General features: G+C 48.7%; 2 protein-coding genes across 6 annotated transcripts in view; one reads left to right on the top strand and one right to left on the bottom strand.

Moving 5' to 3' along the window:
- The window catches only part of Ars2 (arsenic resistance protein 2), a 35,851-nt gene extending 29,015 nt beyond the window's left edge, over nucleotides 1-6,836 (top strand). For 3 of the 5 annotated variants that reach the window (XM_089570822.1, XM_089570823.1, XM_089570824.1), the window contains 2 exons: nucleotides 182-245; nucleotides 4,229-6,836. In XM_089570822.1, the coding sequence (XP_089426948.1) occupies nucleotides 182-245; nucleotides 4,229-4,304 (140 nt within the window). In that variant the 3' untranslated portion in view covers nucleotides 4,305-6,836. Of the gene's footprint in view, nucleotides 1-181; nucleotides 246-3,216; nucleotides 3,650-4,228 lie in introns of those variants that run through there. The other 2 variants (XM_089570821.1, XM_089570820.1) reach the window with 2 other exon arrangements.
- Nucleotides 4,958-20,781, bottom strand: part of LOC149358663 (solute carrier family 12 member 8) — a 55,489-nt gene continuing 39,665 nt past the window's right edge. The window contains exons 3-15 of the mRNA XM_089570825.1: nucleotides 16,558-16,698; nucleotides 15,513-15,704; nucleotides 14,865-14,985; nucleotides 12,424-12,537; nucleotides 12,043-12,244; nucleotides 11,420-11,507; nucleotides 11,198-11,344; nucleotides 10,089-10,358; nucleotides 8,186-8,399; nucleotides 7,145-7,227; nucleotides 6,953-7,070; nucleotides 6,428-6,485; nucleotides 4,958-5,939 (exon numbers count right to left, since the gene is read on the bottom strand). Of these exons, the coding sequence (XP_089426951.1) occupies nucleotides 5,762-5,939; nucleotides 6,428-6,485; nucleotides 6,953-7,070; nucleotides 7,145-7,227; nucleotides 8,186-8,399; nucleotides 10,089-10,358; nucleotides 11,198-11,344; nucleotides 11,420-11,507; nucleotides 12,043-12,244; nucleotides 12,424-12,537; nucleotides 14,865-14,985; nucleotides 15,513-15,704; nucleotides 16,558-16,698 (1,926 nt within the window). The 3' untranslated portion in view covers nucleotides 4,958-5,761. The remainder of the gene's footprint in view (nucleotides 5,940-6,427; nucleotides 6,486-6,952; nucleotides 7,071-7,144; nucleotides 7,228-8,185; nucleotides 8,400-10,088; nucleotides 10,359-11,197; nucleotides 11,345-11,419; nucleotides 11,508-12,042; nucleotides 12,245-12,423; nucleotides 12,538-14,864; nucleotides 14,986-15,512; nucleotides 15,705-16,557; nucleotides 16,699-20,781) is intronic.

Raw genomic sequence — 20,781 nt, 5'->3', positions numbered from 1 at the left:
CGTTTAAGTAAACACAGTGCTAGTCCACAGAGTGGGTCATGGGTCATTGGAGAAGTGATTTTGGATGAAGGAGTTTTCAGTCAAAAATTGGTTGGAAAATTGCGAGAAGGAAGTGGAATTGGTTGAGGGGCAGTGCCTAAGTTGTGATCGAACACTTGAAGACAGTTTGCTATCCTTGCAGGGTTTGGTGGCCGCAACTTCCCAGATATGTACCGGTCTGGATTCAAAAGAAACAATTATGGGCGGTGAGTTGCTGACATTTTTTTCTTGTAGCCTCTAGCTGGCTTGTGAGGGTCAATTTTTAGCAATTTGGTCTGCTTTTATTATTTAAGGATTCATATTTATTACCAAGTATATTTTATGTTTCAACCACATTTTCAAGGGATGTTCTCCTCATGCTGCCTTTAACCACTCATATGTTTCCAAAACAGTGCTTTAAAAAAATAATGTTAAGGAGGTATTACAATGCGAACAACACCCAGAAATAGCGTTTGCTTTGTTTTAAGGATTTCACTATTTGCTATTGCACACGTTTCTTTTTATTTTCACGAAAAACTCAATTGAGCATTCTTATAACACTTGCTTAGTACGAACAAAAGTACCATGACACAGGCGTAAGATTAAAGGGATACTGAAGCAAAATCTTAAAATTGAGCAAAAACACTGAAAATAGATTCTCGGAATGTGATTACACTGAAATCTAGTCGCCACTGCGCATATTTTTCGGCGGGTGGTTTTATTTTCGATGTTTCACGAGCGCGCGCCAAGCCCTCCCGGTTGGCGCGAGGCGAACAGCGTGACGTCATGGCACCACGCTTGGGCATTCCCGCAGCGACAAATATGGCGGCGCCCTTCGCTGCATGAAGACTCGCTTCGGACTAGATTCGTCGTTGTAACTGCCTTCTGCAGCGCCTTTCAGTGGCCATAAATGGGCCACTGGTCTTTCGCTTTGCCTCCTGTCGCCGATAAGAAAACGTGCGAGTAATAAATTTGCTTTATTTTTTATTTAGAGCGACGACTCTGCAACCTTTAGGCTTGAGGGGCGTCGGTTTGTTGACAACAATGGTTCCCCTCCTAACCACCAGATGGCGCCACTAGTCTAAACATCATCGCGCCTCTGTTTTAAAAGTGAGAATGTTCGAAATGGCGTAAGGTCCGGAAAAAAATAGCTGCATCTAGCGTATCGTAAGCGTGCATACGGTTATTGCATGTAGACAGCATCGATTAACGTCTTGACATATCTGTGTACGCCGTGAGCAGACGAAGACAGACGACGAGTGGCCAACGCGATGGCGATCGTGCTTCTGCGGGAACGGTGGGCGCGCGGGTGTAATGACGTCTAGTCGCAGCTTCCACAGGCGGCCGCCAGGTGCAATGATACGACAATAAGTCGCGAAAAAAAAAACGTGTTATCTGCCTTTTTCGCTAAAATGCTTGTCGGATTTATCAAATTTAGCAGTCAAGCTCTTGTTTACATCTAAAAGAGCAGCTCCAAAAGTTTGGTTCAGTATCCCTTTAAGGGATTCTGTCAATAAAAGCTTCGCAGGTTATTTTGCTCAATCTTCGGTGTGCACAAGCAGCAAAATTTCATTGGTTCTTGGGCAACATATGCACATTGATAGTACTATTATACTGTATGTACTCGCGTAATGAACCTACTTTTTTTTTTCCCAGAAAAGTTGACAACATTTTCGGGGAAGGATTCATTTTGAGGGAAAAAAGTGTTAACAGATTTGTTTTTTGGTGGGGGGGGGGGGGGGGGTGAAATTTCATATCATGTGTCCACCTGTAAGCATGCGGTCAGACTTGTTCTTGTCGGCAGTGTTTAGCTTCCTTCACTTCGGAAGGTGTTTGCTGTATCACAGCGCGATCCGGCAATTTTGTGATAGCTGGCCACACCGGGCAATCACGGTGAGATAAAGCGAACATGCTTGAGCACCAGCCCGAGGAAGGTGCACGTTTTTTACGCAAGATTTTTAAAAAAAACTCGAATGGTTATGAGTGCATAATATGCATTTTCACTCCCGATCTCGAGCTCGCTAAATTGCTTAGCAGTCTGAAGGTTCTGCTTCCTTGATAGTATTTCAGTGCAAAGGATATCTTATAGTTTTCTTGTTTAAACTGCTTCTCAACGACAAAAGTGTGGGGTAGGTTCATTACCTGAGTAATACGGTAATATGGGTAATATGCCCTGTGCGTATGTCTAATGGGAGAAGGTGCATTATGCTTAGTGCATTGTTTCTAACATGGGAATACAGTATTATTCCAATTCTTACGGGAATCGCCCATGATGCAGCATATGTGAAGTAAGGGAGTAATCACTCATTAGCAGTGCACCCAAAGCAAGCGCGGTCACATGACTGTGCTTTAATAATTTTTTTTATTTTTGAAAGTTTTCAACTAGAAGTTTTTATTTAAGAAATCTGTATAGCTTTCCTTGGTAGTTGTATGGCTGCGCTTGGATTGATACTAATGAGCAATTACTCCCTACAATACAATGAATGAAGGCAACACAACTATCGGGTTTAGTATAAAAGCAGGCTTAGTTGTAACCATGCTCTGGTAGCTAAAGTCTGGTATCTAAAAATACTGAGCTAAAGATTGTTGAGTCAAACTTCATGTAGGGGATAAATACCGTATAATCTCCTGTAAGGGCCGCACCCATGTATGAGCTGCGTTTCCTGTTTTGGACTAGATGAGGGATAACTTGTATGGGCTGCACCTTCAAAATTCACACCCAAATTTTGAAAAAGTGTGGCCCTTGCACGAGTTTATACGGTAGGTATGAGAGACAGAGTTTGACCTGCCTGTTGTAGCACGCAGAGTTACTGATAAAGAAAACCTTGCATTTGTCAGGATAAAGCGTCGAGGCAGTAAAACTTTTTTTGCAGAGGTGAACATTTGGGTATAAAGCCTATAATTGTTTTGAACGCTGTGTGAGATACAATGTGGCAGATGGAGCATAGGTACGTTATGCAACAAAGATGGCTATGTGTGACAGATGGCTTTGCGTACCTGGCAGTTTCCAGAGTTCTCGGTGGTGTGTTGTTGCACTAAGGTTTCGTTTTCTGCAAGGAGGGGCTACGTGACTCATGGAGCCCTCCATTTTCATATTGTGTTGGTTGTGCTTTGTGACGAGTGCACCGCAACCTGGTGAGGAGCCGAAAGAGTGCGAAACGAGAGAAAACGGACAAGTTTTCGGTTTCTTTTTTTCAGCTTCCGCTCAGACCCCCGGGAAGTGATTGGATATCATGATCTTGATGAGCCACAGGACTTGGAACTCTTTTAGCGGGAAAAGGAAAGATGGGAAGATGGGAAGGGAGGCTGCTTAATGGCAGCTCTCTCTTGACCCATGTCATCTTTCGTTCATTTTACTTAGCCTTTTTTCTTTTTTCATCGCTTTATTGGCGACTTGAAACTCAGTGTAATAACTTCATCTCATCTGGTGGCTGGTGCTGCGGTGGTACAGTTGACGTGCGCGTGTGGGAGTGCGGGTTTCTTTTTTTTTTTTCATTAGTATTTCAAGCGTTGTGTGTTGCAACTTTTAGAGAAAACCGCTGTTCGGTTCTTAACCCCATTGTTAGGTCTGTCGTCATCCGAGTGTCAACCATTATCAAATGTCTTCATTGTCAATAAAAGAGGAAGCAAATACCTTTTGTAAACTTACCTTTCTTTCCGTAAACTCGCTCACCAGCTCTGGCCACTGCCTGGCGGTATCACACTGCCGTAGACACTGACTGTATAGCATGCTTAGTGGCCTTTTCATTGAAAGCCTTGGATACTTTTCCAGCTTGAAGCATTGCTTGCCTTTTATATGACATTTTCGGGCATTGTATTCATTGTCACGGCTCCTTTCGAACGTGCTTGGTACGAAACACTGGGAGGCTTGTGCTCAAGTACACCATCACAGCCACTACTTTTGAGAGAAGGTTGGGAGTGCCAGCAAAAGTTGTGGTTGAAACTTAGCAACCAGACGTGCTAGCTGAGTGTGTAGGTTACTATTACACCAAGGTGGCCTAGGATGTGGGTGTGCTTGCGTCATGCTGGCATTGTAAATCTCTATCAGTGCAAACGGGCCACTGCCTCTTTGCTCTCTGCCGAAAAAGAAAAATGTTCTACTACTTGACTGTGGCTGCAACTTTCCTGCCACCCTCCTCAACCCCTGGCTTCACTGTCTGAAGGTGGCTGCCGCGGAGGAATGTTTGACACCCACATGTTTTCGTTTCAGAAGTCTGCGTGGGGAACCGAGAAACCTCATCACCTACAGAGACCTTGACGCTCCCAATGACATGGAGTGTCTCTAAATGATAGCACTCTCTCTTTCGTTGACTTTACTCATCAGCGAATTGGCAAGTGGCCAAATGTAGTGTGTTTCATTTAGTTGATCAAGAAGTTGATCTACTTATGATGTGTTGATCAGGTTTATTGGTGACGTTGTTCCTGAACATTGAGCCCACCACTCCCCCATAAAAGCCAAGTAAGCGTTATTGATTGATTATATGTACCCCTGAATTGCTATCGTTATTGTTGGTTTATTGTTCATTCGAAGGCTCTGGCATAGTGTGGAATGTTAGTTAAGTGAACTAAATAAATGTGATCAGTGTTGATAGTGTCACGAGGGCTGTGTCTATAGCCACTAAAATTGGAGTGGGTAATCTCTTTCACCTGAAGCTGCTTGCAGTTGACCAACAGGTTTTGTTGGGCGATGTGGTTGTGCTACAGTGAAGTGTACATGGAATGCCAAAGAATACGTTTTCGAAAACAAATGTCAACATAACCATAATTTATTGTACATCTCACTCTTTCTTCACATGAAGCTGTTGCAGTTTTCACAGCAGGAAAGGGCTTTTCCATTTTGAAGACGCACGTTACATGCACATATACACGCAGACTTTGACACTTTGTGGGCTCTGATGTGCATTGCACATGAGTAGGAATGATACGCTTGTTTTTAATAAGTACCAAGAACCCATCGTAAATGCCACTTCTGATACGTTTTTCATAGCAGGCGAGTGCCCTGTCAGTGTTAGGTTGATGAAGAGCGGGCTGTTTCTTGTTCTTTGCTGAAACGCATCAGCTATCCTGGTACCATGGAAGGAGCAATTGTCTCCCTGGTGACAGGAGAAGCAGCAAATGTAGCTCCAGCTACGATTGTCCCACTGGGGTGTGCCATAAAATGAATGGCTAGCTTGTTGCAGACACTGTGGTGGAAGTGTGTTTTCTTTCCCACTTTTAAAAGCTTTAGGAAAATATGGTCTACATTGGTCTAAAATTTCAGGAAGGATGACAGACTGTTCATGTATTCCAGCATTACGAGAATTGTCAAAGAGGTTGAGAAACCCATTAAACACGCTTTAAAGGATGTCTCACAATGAAGTTCACTTTGCTCGATTAAATCTGTTTGATTGTAGTAATAGAAATGTGTTACGTATGTAAGCACTTGCAGGCTGCCCTGCACAGTTCAGTCAAATCTTGTGGTAGTTGAAGAAGCACTCGTGGGTTGCAGGCTGGGGTTCACCACAAGCAGGTCAGCAGACTCTTCTTGACTGTCCGTGACCTCTGTGGCTGATGTGTGAAATGCCTTCAACATTGAGCTAAACATCCATTTGTAACCAGGAATGATGAACAAAGGTCAAGTGTCGGTCAGTTCTTGTCTCCTTGAGATCTTGCCCTTGGGAACTGATGGTAGAGCGGTGTGCTCGCATGAACGCACCCTTTGGCAGCTTCTTTGGGCTTCCACCATGCCTGAAACCTTCACGTTTCACTCACTGTCATCGCAGTGTTGCTGAAAGTGGGACGATGTTTGCAGGGTGGTTGAGTGATGGTAACGGTGCCGCGATGCATAATCTACGTTTTCATCGTTCAGTTGGGACTCCATCGTTGAGACACCAGGGCACGCAGGGGCTACCACTATCTGTTCATAGTCCGTTGGCTTTCTCCTATGTGGAAGAGCAGAAAGGATTTTACCACACAACTTTGAAGCTTTCTTTTGGGTGGCTAGCAGAGTAAAGCATGTTTGGCCGAGGCTTAGCGTTGCCTTCAGGTGTGACAATTGGTTACTAAATGCAACACAAAATACATTGATGCTTGCTGGGAAAATGCTTAGGTGCGTGTATGTTGTCTGATGACTGGGACAACACACAGCTTAACTGTGTATAGTGTCATAAAACAACACTGTTAGCATTCAGTTTCCTTCTTTGCCTGCGTTGTAGCCTTTTCTTTTTCCTGACGCCTATGCTTACCAGTTGTGAGTACAAAAAGCATGTGAAATAATGTCGCTGTGGCTGATATTAAGGTGCACTGATTGGAGTCGTAAGTAACCTTTTACCAAAGTGCTTCACTGATAGTTTTGCAAGTTTAACCACGGTTTTGTATGGCTTGTCTTTGCTGTCATTCCTCGTTATTTCCTGTTAAAATGAGCACTCACCCTATGCACCGCAAGAATAAATTTCGCAGCCATGGGAACAGCTTGAACTCGGTGACTCCTGTAAATGCAGTACAGAAACACAAGTTCAATTTGTACGCGTCCACTGCCCATGCTAGCCAGATTTGTCATGAAAGCTTCTGCTGTAAACTAGTGGCTTTTTGTTGTATGCAGTGTGCTCTGGAGCTTAGTTCTGACACAAGTTGGCCTGCAAATATCTGACAAGGGTTGAGTCTTGCACATTTTTTTTTTTAATGACTGTAACAATGAAGTGTTGCATAATGCAAATCAGCAACATCTTTCATTTTTTGCTTTCTTTCCTTGGTTTTGCATTATCATTGGCTGGAATTTATGTACTTGCCCAAAGGACAGTGTTGCAAGATTGAAAAGCCAAATACAGAGTTTATGAATATGCCTTGTAGTGTTTGTTTTTGCAAAAGTAAGAAATCTCACTGTTCAGCACAGTGCTTCTTGCAAAACTTGTACCACTTGATAACAGCATATGTCATGAGGCAGTCAAGCATTTACCTGGGAAAGCACCTGGCTTGGTCCTTCCAATACAGAACCAGAGGAACACCAGCAGAAAGATGGATGCCAGTGCATATCCCCATTGCACCAGGAACATAATAGCCAGTTTTATGAATATCTGGGGACAGCAAGCGGGAGATACGGTGTGAGGCTGGCACACATACTTATCCTCCCAGCAGCTCGCAGACTTACCCCAAGCACCGCAATCCAGCGATTGCAGAGCTTCGCATACCAGGTGTTCGATTTCTTGGATATCTCGGGCCATGGGCCTCGGCCTGAAATGAGCATAGTTTAGCCAGTGGTTAGTGTCCCAAGAAGTGCAGATTTGTTTAACGACTTGTATGAAGAGTGGCCATCATTTTAGGGAACAGTGTTTCTTGGGTCGGACTCTGTACAATTTGCTTCTGTTGTGAGATGAATTCGGGATAGCTTGTATTGGAGAAACTTTCAGAACAATAATACAACATTTTGGGCGAGTTGGTTACCTACATTCATTATTACAGTGCAACGATGGCACAAAGCGCTGTTGTGTCCCCCTCTTGTTTTGTGCCGTCGTTGCGCTGTAATAATGAATTTCAGAACAAACAAAAGCACTGCGTGTAGCACGAAAAAAAGTTGTAGGCATGACAGCTCCGCGTAGCAATTCGGTGCTACTTCCATTTCTGTCCTTTCTTGCAAGGACTAAATCCACACAACGTGTCGCATTGTGCGATGGGTGTGCTTCGCGTGCACACTGATGTAACACTGCATAAGCTGTTCATTTGAATCTTTTGCTGGCCATGACACACTCGTTGATTGAGAAAAGCCCTGCAGAATAATCATGCTGTGGGCATTTCAGGGGCTATGTTTTGGCATGCTGTGTTTTGCAATCCATCCCTGATGACATTGTACACTTTAACAGTCAGCCACCAACAGGGCATTTTTCTTATTTGATTGGCCACCCTAGCGAATGCCTGCGCTGCCATCAAGGTGCATGTTTCAAAATGCTTTGCAAATGTTGATTGCAGTAGCAAATCATTTTGGACACTAAATTCTACTGTCACTGGCAAGCAGTGGCAGTCGTGAACACTTGACAAGCCTTGTGTTTTTTCTGGTGGTAGTGGCATTTATATTTCCCTCAGGCCATCAACCACGTGAATGTGGTTCCCGTTTTGGATTCCTTTACAAGGACAATTTACAAACCCCCCTGTGTGCAGCACAGTCGCAGTAGTCCTGAGCTTGCCGCTCCCTTACCTTTGGAGAGTAGATGAGTCTTGTCAGTCATCGATTGCTGGTCCCTAGCTTGGTCGACGTTCGAATCCCTGCTCTCCGCGCTGCGTATAGAGCTGTGCTCGTCTGGCGAAGTGACCGGCGATTCTGTCGTGGTTACACTGCTGTGGTCGCGTGGTGTGGCTGTCTTGTCATGGACGCGTTCTGGAAACAGCTGGTCCAGGTCACTGGTCGGAACCTGCACCAGGTGACGAGTCCTACGTGTATGTCCCCATGGCCTGTTTACAAGCGTACAATACCGATTTTCACACTGTTGAAACTAGAGGTGAATTGCGTAAGATCACTACTTGCTTGTGCAACAAAAGGGAGGAGGTATTGTGAAAGGTGTCTCTGTATGCGTCCTGGACACAACTGTTGATATCCTCAAAGGCGAAATTGAAAACATAATTATAGATGGCTTGCTTGCATGTGACGTCATTGAGACCATAACAGCGAGCCATGCATATCTTTCACGGATCAGGGGTTGATAAGCGGATTATACAAACTCGCTAGCTTCCCACTGTGCTCCTGCTTCGGCAACATGGCGGCTGCTCTAACGGCGGTTCGAGGTGCTAGCTATCTATATGAAGTAACCTAATTCTTTTGGACGATGATGTGCCTGTGTCTCGCGATTTCGGCGCCGATGGCTCTTGCGCGTCGGGGAAGGGAAGGGCGGAGCGCGCCAGTGACGCAAAGCGAAAGTCCGTTTTCCGGGGCAACAGCTGCGGGCAGACCGAGAGAGGGAACGTGGAAGAGGCGGCCCCGCGGCCGGTCTACCAGCGGCGGCACGAGTCTCCCGCACTCTCCCCAACCAGGTGGTGTTGGTGGAAAACGTTTATTTGCTCTATTTTACAACATTTTTTTGCGGCTTCAGATGGAGTCTTCCATCTTATCATCGGGGTCAGTTCCCCTAGTCCAGGGCTCCGCTGAGGGTAGCTGCCCTGCGTGCACGCCTTACTAGTCCTTGTTGGACTTTCAGGATGTCGCTGGATAGCATCCTCTCCCACTGTTCCGCACTCGGGTTTTCTATTATGGGCAGCTCGTCTATTTTCTGGCCAGCCCATGTGGTATGATATAGGGCCGATTGTCTCCACACCACGGGCACACACTCTTGTACTGCGTGGGATAGATTTTACTTAGCATGTTTAGGCACGGGAATGTTCCCGTTTGTAGCTGTCGCCATGCTACGGCGTCTTCTCTATTGAGTTGTTTGTGTGGGGGCGGGTATTTTCGTCTGATCCCTCTGTAGTAGATAAGAATGTCTGTATAGCTTTGGGCTACCGGCTCGGGTTCCTCAGCGGGGTCGGGATTGTTGGACGCTCGGGGAGGGGGGTGTGTGCCGGTTCCGCGCGACGGAGGAGCTGCGCAAGGCCTCCGCCGCTGGTGCTCCGTCAAAGGTTGAGGCTTCCCACATACCTCGTGTTTTTCAGCTTTGCTGGTAAAGTAGCGCTTTCGCGCGAAAACACCAAAGGGTGTGCTTGCCTTGCTGGTCCTCTGCAGAGTAAAGTCCTTTGGAAAAGCACGTGCCTTAATCTTTCGGAAGCACTTAATTGGCACTGGTCTGCCCATCTGGAGACAGGCGCGCCGCCTGCGTTCAGTTCTCCACGTTGCTGCTTCCCAAAGCAAACAAGTTTCATAAAGAGATCAGCCACTTAGGTGACTGACAGCTACATTTGTAAATTAGTGTTTGGCGTCGTGATATATTGGTCTCGGCGTGACGCTGGGAGAGTAAAGATGACCTAATTGTTTATAGTCTCCTGAGGACGACCAAGAAAGTCAAATATAGTTATCAGGCTGATACAATACTGAACCACAAAACTACACTAGACCAGCATATTTTGGTTGCAGTTATCGGTTAGATGAGAGAAGTATGGTGCAGAGTCCGAACCTTGGCATCGCCGAGCGCACCGTAGCTGGCCTTGTCCGTGGACTGCGCCCGGATGATGGCCGCCTGCTGGCGGAAGCGGTCGTTGCGCCTGCGCTGGATGTCGTACGTCATGGCCATGGAGAAGTAGGCGTACTCGACGCACGCGTACGTCAGCAGGAACGGGATGGTGACCAGCGGTGCCAGCGTGTTCACCTGGCCCGCCAGGATGAACAGGAAGGTGACGAGCGCGAAGAGCACCAGCGCCACCACCGGAACCTTGTTGGGGCCCTTCTGCGGGTGGCGCCAATGAGGGCGAAGGGCTTGGTTGTAGCGTACCACAATATGGTGTATTCTATAGTGTAGTAATGCGCAGAATATCTGCTGGCACGCTGTAATTCACTGACGCCTGATCTTTCATAGGAAGTAACATACAAACCTAACCTGTGCCAGCCGCGAGAGTTAGCACTGTCCGCTTAAAATCGTCTCGTTATAGCGTATTTTTCTTTTTTCTGTGAATCCTCCCACAAAATTTTGTCCATGATTATACTTGCAGAACAGGCAGAGCCGCATGTTGCTTCCAAGCACGAAGGCATAATTCGTGATTTCGCGCAGTGGACTGAATGTTAGCGGCTTTTTTTTTTTCCTTGCATGATAGACGAGGAGCATTAGGAGCTCATGAAGCAAGCAGTCGCCCAGTCGTAGGACAGGATGCTGTGTCATTCTCTGGTCGCATGGCTTGTCCCCTGCTGTGAGTTGTTTGCTGTAAGGGTCATCTACTGTAATCGCAAACCAACCGTTGTAACGAAGTAATTTTCAAGCGAGGAGTTGATCAACTTGACTAGCTTTGAACTCTTCAGCCATACACACAGTCGCATAACACCGAACAGCGCTAAGCTACCTACTTCAAATAATCCGTGCTTTTGACTACCCTCAGCAAACAGTGCCTGTTAAAAGCGCACTCGAGGTCTGATAATCGCTGGTCTGCGTATTTGTTTCGGCGCTGAGTGATTGCATTTTTCCTCCATCAAAATGCGGCCGTACGTGACTCCTGATTAGCAATGAGCCTGTTCGAAGTTCAGCTGAGACAGTGAATATAAGCGCAAAAGCATTTATGGAGGGGTAGTTCTTACTCCGATGCTTAGCTGCTTGCTGAAGGGTAGAATTCCGTCGTTCGCCATGTTCTGCAGAATGCGAGGCGTCAGGTACAGAGCTCCCAAGCAGGCCGACATGGAGGAGATGTACAGGCCGGACAGCACCATAACGCCTATGGCAGAGGCCTGCAAAGAACCGCCTTCATGTGCCTCTCCCAAGAACTTTTTTTTTAATTGCGTTTTATAAGATGACGTGCTTACCTTTTCGGCGATGAGGTAGTCTGAGGTGAGTGCCCAGCGCTGGCACGTGCTTCCCAGGCCGAGGACAAACACCAGGTACAGGAAGAGACTGCGGAGGAGTGTGGATGGGTGATACGACACGATAAGCACATGGCTTAGAAAGGTCAACAGTCACATCCGGGTTTAGTTCCTGACCATGACAGTGCCTTTTGTGGATGTGTCATTGTAACAGGATGGTGGGTGCCATCTCCATGTATAAGCCGCTTCCCTCAACCAGCGCCTCTATCAACCTTTCAATGCCAATGGAGTGCATGGTCTCTTTCCTGAGCCCTGCTGCCTTTTAAAGGAAGCGGGCCGATCCTTATCGAAAGAGGAATGGCACAAGTTTACATGGGGCTATACGGAAGGAAGGAAGCCTCTGTAGTATTCACCAGCTAGAATGTTGTCGCGCCCATCTATACTGCATGCGATACGGCGCCATCTTTAGCAGTCTCACGCGAACCGAGACGCATCAGAGGCCCGACAGGACAGGCACTAAGGTGCTCCCTCTCGAGCATCGCCTGGACTGTTCTGTCATAATGCGTACGATTGTAAAGGCGGATCGTGGCTAACTCGTTCAGTTCGCGCCACTTTGTAGTGCGTACCAAGTTCCAACTGCAGCCATTGTGCCGACAGGCACGTCCTGCACAGGGTTCCTCAGGTCGTCGCTCATGTTGATGCCAGCAAAGACGCCCGTCATGGCCGGGAAGAAGACTCCGAATACGGTGAACCAGTTCTGGCCCTCTCCGTAGCGAGGGTAGCTGTTGTTCTTTAGCGTCGCCAGGTCGTAGCCCGTCACGCCATGCTCTGCGACGTGATAATTAAGCGTAAATACTCTACAATGAAAATCAATCCAGTTTCGACCGCTAGATACGCCAAGCTGTGTGGTTACCTTATGGGTTAATATGACCTTTTGGTCATGTGAACCCATTTTATATGGGGCGCTGAAGATGCTTCTACTTGCAAGGGCTCAGCAGCCGGCGCACCTGTGTCGTAGCGGACGAATGTTCCCACGGCGAAGTCCAATGCGGCCATAAGTAATATGATGAGCAGGGCGAACTGGAGCCGCACGACCCACTTGACGCCGGCGACGTTGATCCCTGGGGGAAAAAATGCGTCACAGTCGTGCGAAGGAACACATGAAAGAAAAAAAGCACAATGATATAATCTTGGACATGAGAACTTCAGATATATGTTTCATTATTCATTTGCGGTAGCCCCAGTGGAGCGTAGCATTCACTTTTCTAGTTGACCTTTCCGATTCAGACTCTATAGACCTTATGCAAAATTGCTGCCATCTATCGGAGAAAAGAAGAACCAGTGGAAATCCGCCATGTTGGAGGATGACAGAAGCTCGTTCCGCCTCTGCTGTCTGGATTTCGGCGTGCCCTGCGTTAGCTTCCTTACTGCTGTGCTGGCTCGAAAATCTTATTTACTGTCACTTGAGCCTGTAAACATGACTGAATGGTCAGTCGACGTGTTTCTGCTGCCCAAGTTTCTAAGTGACTTCGCAGACACTTACTACGCGTCCAAACCACTTTCCGAAAGCCACCGAGTACGGAGCTACAAGTTTTTCACGGAGTCCTACGTCAGTTTGCCGACACTGAACACCAAGAAATGTACGAAGCAAGTGTAATTTCCGTTTACGGCTATAAATGTGCGCATTTCGGTCTAGTTTGAATCAGTTTTTATTTGATTCGATACTTTTTGCGGACGGGCGTGCTGCTTGAATTGCTGTTGTTGTGGTTGCGTTTTCTGTGTGTTGTGTAGGCACCGAAAGCAAACGATAGTAAACTTCACGCTCATGTTGGTAGTGTCGAAAAAAGTGGCCTCTAAACATGCGATGCTTTTCATTTTCCTTGAAAAGTTCATACAGCATTTGTTTGTTTGCCCTAGTGCTCTAGAGCCCCTAGTTTGCCCTAGTGCCCTAGACCGAGAGAGAAAACATTTTATTATTATTACCGGGCACATAGACCCCTGGGTCGCCGCACGACCCCACTACACAAGTGCTTACCATTCTTGGACTATCGCGCCGTTAAAAACACGTAGCCCGTGAATGCAGCAGTGTCTATGGTTTTACCACGACGAGCAAGCAGTTGTGCACTGATATTTTTGGAGGATTCTATATGCGTTATGCATTCCCGTTACTAGTTGGAACTATGGTACCGCTTGAGCGGCTGCCCTTACGGTCCTTTCTTTTTTTTTTACACACAACACACGGTTTCGTGGAAACCGGCCGGTTCAGTGAAATCGCTACACGCATACAAGCCGTAGCTCCACAAAATAGGCACCTTTCCCTGGTCTAACAGAACGATTGACTGACTTGCAGAGCGCAAACGTTCTGTGCCACGGGCACTTGACCCTTGCTAGTGTTTCCGTCGAAACAAATATTCGCACTAAAAACTAACGCGTGTAACCGCTGGGGCGGATAACTCTAGGAGCGACGGTTCTCACAAAGCGCGACCCGTACCACTGAACAGCTGATCACGATTACTCTCTTGCGAGGCCGATAATCGCAGCACTTCACGGGAAATCGCAGCAGAAAAACAGCTTTTGTGTGATAATTTCTTCGTGTCTACAAACCTTATTTCTAATTTCATTTGCTACATGGCGATAACGAAATGTGTTGCGCGATGTCTCGACATGTAGCGACGGTTCTGCAACATTTGTGCCGCGGACGTCGGGGATCGCAGTCCAAAAATAGAAATGCGCTCAAATCAAGCCCTCTTGCCTTTTTTCCCTGGGCTTCTTTGCGACCCTTCTGCGTACAGCAAGGCAATGAGCAATATGTGAGGATATTGAAGGCGGTGAAACTCGAGCGCGCGCGACGAGCGTGTACCAGTACGTGCCGTGAACACGGCGGCTATCCTCCAACATGGCGGAACGCGCGCGGCGACCGCTAGATGGCAGTGCATTTCGCATAAGGTCTATTGAGGAACTTTGCAGCATCCTTGGCCGGTTTTGACGGCAAGCCACTATTAGGGGACCTCGTACTGGCTTGAGGCTACGAAGTCTCTCCAGAAAGCTCGAACGTTCTTCGCTGTTTACGTATAGCGTGCGATCTCGATTCGTGGTTGTGGTCCGGCTTATTAGCGGTGTGATTGTATATACATGCATATTCGCTATTCTCTTCTGTCCACATCGTCACCCTTAATTCGTATCCCACTTCTACCCCCAAGTGTGGCAGGCCAGAGAACCATAACTGAGGGCGACGTCTCTGCCTTTGTAAATAAACCTCTATCGTATAGGGTGTTCCGAAAACAGTACGCGTAGTTGTTGGTCGTTTTACTTGTTGGTGGCAAGTAGCTCAGTAACGCCATCTTCTGCGTTAGTTATACTGTCGACGATGGTTCCGACTTCAGGGTGTCACAAATAGAGCACTCTTGCATCGCTGTTGAGTAACGCGTGGTGTGCTCGTATATCGTACCGAGCAGCAGGAGGACGAGCGCCGAGGCGATGCCCCGCTGCAGCCACGGATCTTCCTCCATCTTGAGTAGTTGGCCCATGGACTCGGCGAAGCCCATCACGTGCAGCGCGCTGCTCACCGCCTGCGCTCAGACAAGGGTGCGAAGGGAATGGTTGCGCACCACACTAAAGGGAGGTACGCAGTCTGTCTACAACACCTCTACGTGAGGCCTCACGACATCTGTCTATGTCCGCCTCAACAGCTACAAGCAGCCACCACAGAGAGCAGGTTGTGCACCACACGTGTCTGCCACACATCAGTCAGTATAACTGCTATCTCTGTGGGGGAAAATCTGACGACTTCAATAAGTGTACTCCAAAACTCAAATTCACTATCTGCTGTATTTAGTTCCCAGTAATGCTATACTATAACGAAAGGGTTTATAACGAAATAACGGATATAACGAAGGAATGACGATTCCTCAGCGAAGCTCGGTAAACGCGGGCTATAACGAAGCTACGACTATAACGAAGTAATCACCGGAACTTCGTCATAACGAGGATCAACTGCAGTATGACACAGGATTCTTGCACCCTGGCTAAAATCTGCTTGCTCATTAAGGGGCCTTCTTTTATGGGGAGCCGATCGACGCACTGGTGAGAGGTATACCTGTCCGAAGCAGTAGATGAGTGCCGCGGCGCCGCCCACCCGCACGCCGAGTATGTGCGAGAGAAGCGCATGCAGGCCGCCGGACTCGAGGTGGCAGCGCTCGCAGATGCCGATGCCGGCCAGCACGGCCAGACTGCACACGGCCACCGTGGCCAGCACCATGAGCAGGGCGTGCTCCACGCCCGCGTTGCCCTGCGTTGCATGACGACAACGGCAGCAGCGAATTAAGAAACAAAACTTTACAGAGTATCGGAGCTGCGGGTCTTATACTGATGGCATTCAGATTTAAAAAAAAAATACTAAGGTGATCCCGAACTGCGTCGCACACTAAAAGCATTAGCTTAAGCTACTACTGCAAACACAGTTACACAGGCGACCCTTTTGTCCAGAGTAAACATGGGCGCCTACATGTGACCATGGAACAGAGTGGTCGGCTTCTACTCTCTGTGCCAGCGGCGCGGTGCGGCCAGGCATTCCTTATTAGGTTACTCGCTGAAAATATACAAGCATTGAGTACGTAGTACATAATAAAAACGTCGTAGTAGTTGCATCTAAATTACACCTTGGAATATACATTTCTAGCAATAGTAGGTATACTGGTAACTTCACAGCGTTAGTTGACAGATGTTTAATTTGCATGGAGGGCAGTGGTTGTGAGGTTAATTTCTTTCCTCTCTCTTGTTTCGTTTGCTGCCGGCCGTATAACTGCGGGGGATGCAGTCCCGAGTTTGAACCCGGCCGCGGCAGCCGCGTTTCGATGGAGGCGAAAAACAGAAGGCGCCCGTGTGCTGTGCACGATGTTAGTGTACGTTAAAGATACCCAGGTGGTCGAAATTATTCCGGGGCCCTCCACTACGCTCCCTCCTCTTTTTCTTCTTTCACTCCATCCTGCATTCCTTCCCTGATGGCGCGGTTGAGGTGTTCACCGAGAAATGAGACAATTACTACGTCTTTCATTTCCTCAGAAGCAATGTTTCGGATGCAGTCAAAGCACACGTGCTGCTTGGCATAGAATGTGCATGCTAGACGACGTGTGTCCACGCACCACGATCCAACCGGAGCGCAGGAAGACGATGACGCCGAACAAGTGGATCATGCACGTGGTGAAGACTCCATCCCACGTGCCGAACAGCACCGGTTCCGACACGAAGAAGTTGGCCGACCACCAGGGCTTCGCCTTGGCACTCTGAAACGGAACATTACACGGGTGGTCGTGTCTCGTCCGAGGGGTCATTACATCACTGCCGATGTGGCGGCTGTCGCGACCCTTGAACTGCAGCGGGGATCGGTAGACGCATGTGTTTTATGGTCGTGTAATAACAGCGAGTAGAGAGTTGTGCCCGGCAACCCGAAACGGACGTGATGGCGTCACGCAACGGGTTAAGATCTGTGGGGTCGTACTGTGCACCGAACCGTGACCGTCTCACGACGTCGCTGGTAAATGGCCTGGAAAACACGTCTCTATGGATTAAATGCGTGTAGAACACGCGAGGTCCGGCGCGAACTGCCGTTGCGGTAGCCCAACTGCGTAAACAATTGAAGGCAGGTGTTTCTCTCTTTGATTCTCTTCGGCGAAGTGTGTATTCCCCTCGGTATATTCGCGCTTTTGAATCAGTCCAATATGATTGCATATTTTGAAATGAACAGCGACCATAGTAAGGTGGGCTGGTATTGTAAGGCCTATTGTAAGGCAGGCTGGCGCGGGAGAAAATTTACAGTACCTAATACAAGTGCTGAAAAATGCATTCAGAATCTCGGCGACTGTTCTTGGTGCGAGACGGCGAACGCGAGCGAACACGAGTCACGTTCAGCTCGACAGTGCACGGCATCTTTTACAGCTGTGCATAAAAATGGCGCCTCAGTGTTTTTTTTTTTTTCGATATACCTCGTCACCGACCACCACAGCAGTCGGCGAGTTTCTTGGCTTGGAACGGTTTAATTCGGAACTCTCGCTGTAAACTTGTCACAGATTTTCGGGCTCAGTTGATGGAGCGTACCAGCGGCACCGGGACCGTCGTCGTACGTTCTGTCCGCTAAGCCCAGCTAGGCTCGGCCATAGAGAGTCCTTATCCCTCCTTTCCCGCTGTCTCGAGGCACGGCGCGACCTCCATCTTCCCCGCTTTAATGCCTTGGTCCGTGGCCAACTTTATGGCGAGTTTTATGTAGTCAGTAATTCAGGCGGCGCAGCTGGGGCGGCCTAAACCCTTGCTGGGAGGTACACTCGGGACACTGCAACACCGCTCCATCTATGCACAGACAGAGATAGCGTTTATTAGCAGCTGTTCCGAGTTAGCCTAGTCTGGGACGCGACGGCGCTTCGAAGCAGTGCTAGCAGAACCGCTCATGTAGTTTAACCGGACGCCATAGAGACGCCTTCATCTCTTATGAGACGGGCACATCTTGTAAACAAAACTTTGACGGTTTTGTGTAAGCGAACTTGTACCTATAGCAAAGGCAGTGCACGGTCATTACAGAGAGCTGGGTTTGCTGTGCAGGAGAACCGGGGAGGTGCTTAAAGCTTGTTCTTAAGCGTGTGGCGGCTGTATGCTATAAAGGACCTTACCCTGAAATGTCACGGGGCATTTATCGTAATCGTATCGTACCCGTACCGCACTCGTATCGTACTTTTATCGTACTCGTATCGTACTCGTATCGTACTCGTATCGTATTCGCATCGTATTCGTATCGTATTCGTATCGTATCGTATTCGTATCGTACTCGTGTCGTACTCGTATCGTATTCGTGTCGTATCGTGTTGTATTCGTATCGCATCGTATTCGTATTCGGATCGTATTTCTGGGCAGTGCTGCCGGTTCTATTAAAACCACTTTAACCTGATGGTCCGCCACCGGTTGACATGGTGAGATAGGAGGATATGCAAAGGTTTAAACGGGTATGACCATGCGCAGACACGCGGCAATCCTATGTATGATGATGTGCTCGGGAATCGGGACCAGGGTCTTCACCGCATTAGGGCGAAGCAGCCAGACTACGGAGGGAAGCCTTCGGGAGGAATAGCAAAGCTGGAACGTTTTATTTTACATTTTGTACAGTAGCAAGGAGACCAAAGTCAGAAAATGAGGGAGGATGATCTGGCACCCCACAGATTGCTGCTTAAATGCAGTTCAGATTCCCCAGGTACCCAGGTAGGGAATCTGATCTCGGGTTGAGCGTCCAATGGGCTGCTAGCGTCTTCTTTGGCTCCGCCCTCCCCACGTGACGGCGCACACCGCACAGACACACACATACACGGGCAAGGAGGAACTTGGCGTCTCTGAGTCGCGAACTGTTTTCCCAGGCCCAAAGGTCGTTTGCTGCTGAGTGACGATCCTGATCGATGGGGACGCGAGCGCTGACCGCTCACACCGGTGACCTCTTCAGTTCGGTGGAAGGGACAAATCAGCCGTGTCGCCCCTCGGCTTTGTCTGCTGCCCAGGGCGCACGCGGGTAATGAGTTAGCGGCGCCGCCGCCCCGCCGTCGTCGCCACTGGGTCTCGTCGGTCAGTCCACGGGCAGTCCGGGAGAAGCACCGCGCTCAGCCTTCCCGGCGAAGGGATTAGACGTCTTTGTGTACGCCGACGCCGTCGCCAGTAGCTGCCCCACGCAGTGTCTCTTTTGTCTCCCCCGGACAGCAGCGCTTTCCGTCGCAGTAGCCTGATGACGCCGGTCTGGCTCGCCTGTTTCCGCTGCCAGTCCCCAGGAACGCAGTCCGGCACCAGAGCCGCATTCAGCATCGCCGGCGGAGGGGATTAGAGCCTTTGTCCACGCAAACGCCGAGCCAGAAGCCGCCTCCAGGCCAGCTTTTCCTTGCGTCTTCTCCGAGAAACAGCAGCGCTTTTGGCCGCATACCTGATGACGCCTGACTGTCTCGCCGTTCTCCGCTGGCTGGGCCTCCGATCATTACAGTCCGTCCGCCGCCAAGAAGACGTCACGAAGTGGTTGCAGCTGATCGGTGCACCACGAATGTACGTCAGTGTCCGAGTCCTTCTGCTCGACAGGTCGGCCAGGAAGCCCTGCACATCTTACAGTGGTCCTCGAAACGGAGCATTAGTGATCAGGCCTACGCTAAGCCCATACCTCCAGCAGGGCAGCACACGGCCAGCCTCAGAGAACTGCCAGGTTTTCGGATAAGGTTAGACAAATGCTGTAAATTTTGATACACCCCCAGCCCTCGCTCGAAAGCGCATGCCTGGAAAGCTGGCCTACCGGACCTAGTTGAGCCAATTTTGTGTTTTCTTTTGTACTGGAAGACACTCGCTTCAGAATTTTGAACAAAGAAAACCGCTCTAACTAGACGACAAAAGGAACAAAACGGTGACGCTTCAGAGATGCAAATGCGGAGAAAACAATCCAAACTGTTTTTCTCAGGAACTTTAAGCATTTCCAATAGGGCCACGGAGAAAACACGTGCTGAGGCCCTCGCGTTTCAGTTTTCTCGCCCTCTTTGTAATGGAGTACAACTCGTAATTACCATTAGAATTACGAGCGTGCTTACTTCCCCTCATTTGCATGACCGCATAGTGCCGTCACCTTTGCTTAACCTGCCAAAGCTTTCCTCAATATCGGAGCCCAACTCACATTAATCGGTCTAATCCTTAAACAAAGAGACTCCAGGCGCTTATGCCAGTGTCCTACAATGGCCCGTCTTTCCAGCATTACCCCGTGACAGCGGACGCTGCTATACATAAGCACTACCTGTGCATTGTCAAACCATTAGCATTACAAGAACCGCTAGACCACTGCTGCAAAAGTTAATGACCATACCAAAAACTACATGTGCTCACACGCAGCAGCAAAAAAAAGAAAAAGCAAACAGCAGAGACCCATTCTCGGAATCTGCTAACTACCCCCGTCGCGACACGAGGGGTCCTATTTCAGCCGCGCTCGGCGCGGTCGCAGACTAACAGTAGCTGGGGCCGCCGAGACCGGACAAAAGCCGATGGGCTTAAATGCGCGTTTACCTCTTCGGGCTCCAGACGCCACGTGACATTGATTTGTTCCGCACCCCGGCCGCACGTCTCCTACACCTGAGCAGGATTTGAAAAGAATGCGGGAGGGGGACGATCTCAGAAAGCAAGGCCTACGAGCATTCCCCCCTCGATTCAAGAATGGCCTCAGACTGAAACGCGTTCTGCTATGCTCTTTCGGGTGGTAGGTATGCTTGCTTCTCTGTGGCCTGCTACAACCTACGCTCGTCCCGCAAGAACTACCGCAGCGTCGCCACGATGGGTCGAGAGGCCTTCGTTTCATCTGAACCCTCCCTGTCAGA

The sequence above is a fragment of the Amblyomma mixtum genome, chromosome 2 (assembly GCF_055824585.1).
Source record: "Amblyomma mixtum isolate Tamu chromosome 2, ASM5582458v1, whole genome shotgun sequence".
Taxonomy (NCBI): Eukaryota; Metazoa; Arthropoda; class Arachnida; order Ixodida; family Ixodidae; genus Amblyomma; species Amblyomma mixtum.
Note: the sequence above shows the minus strand (reverse complement) of the source record. Positions and strands in the feature narration are given on the sequence as shown.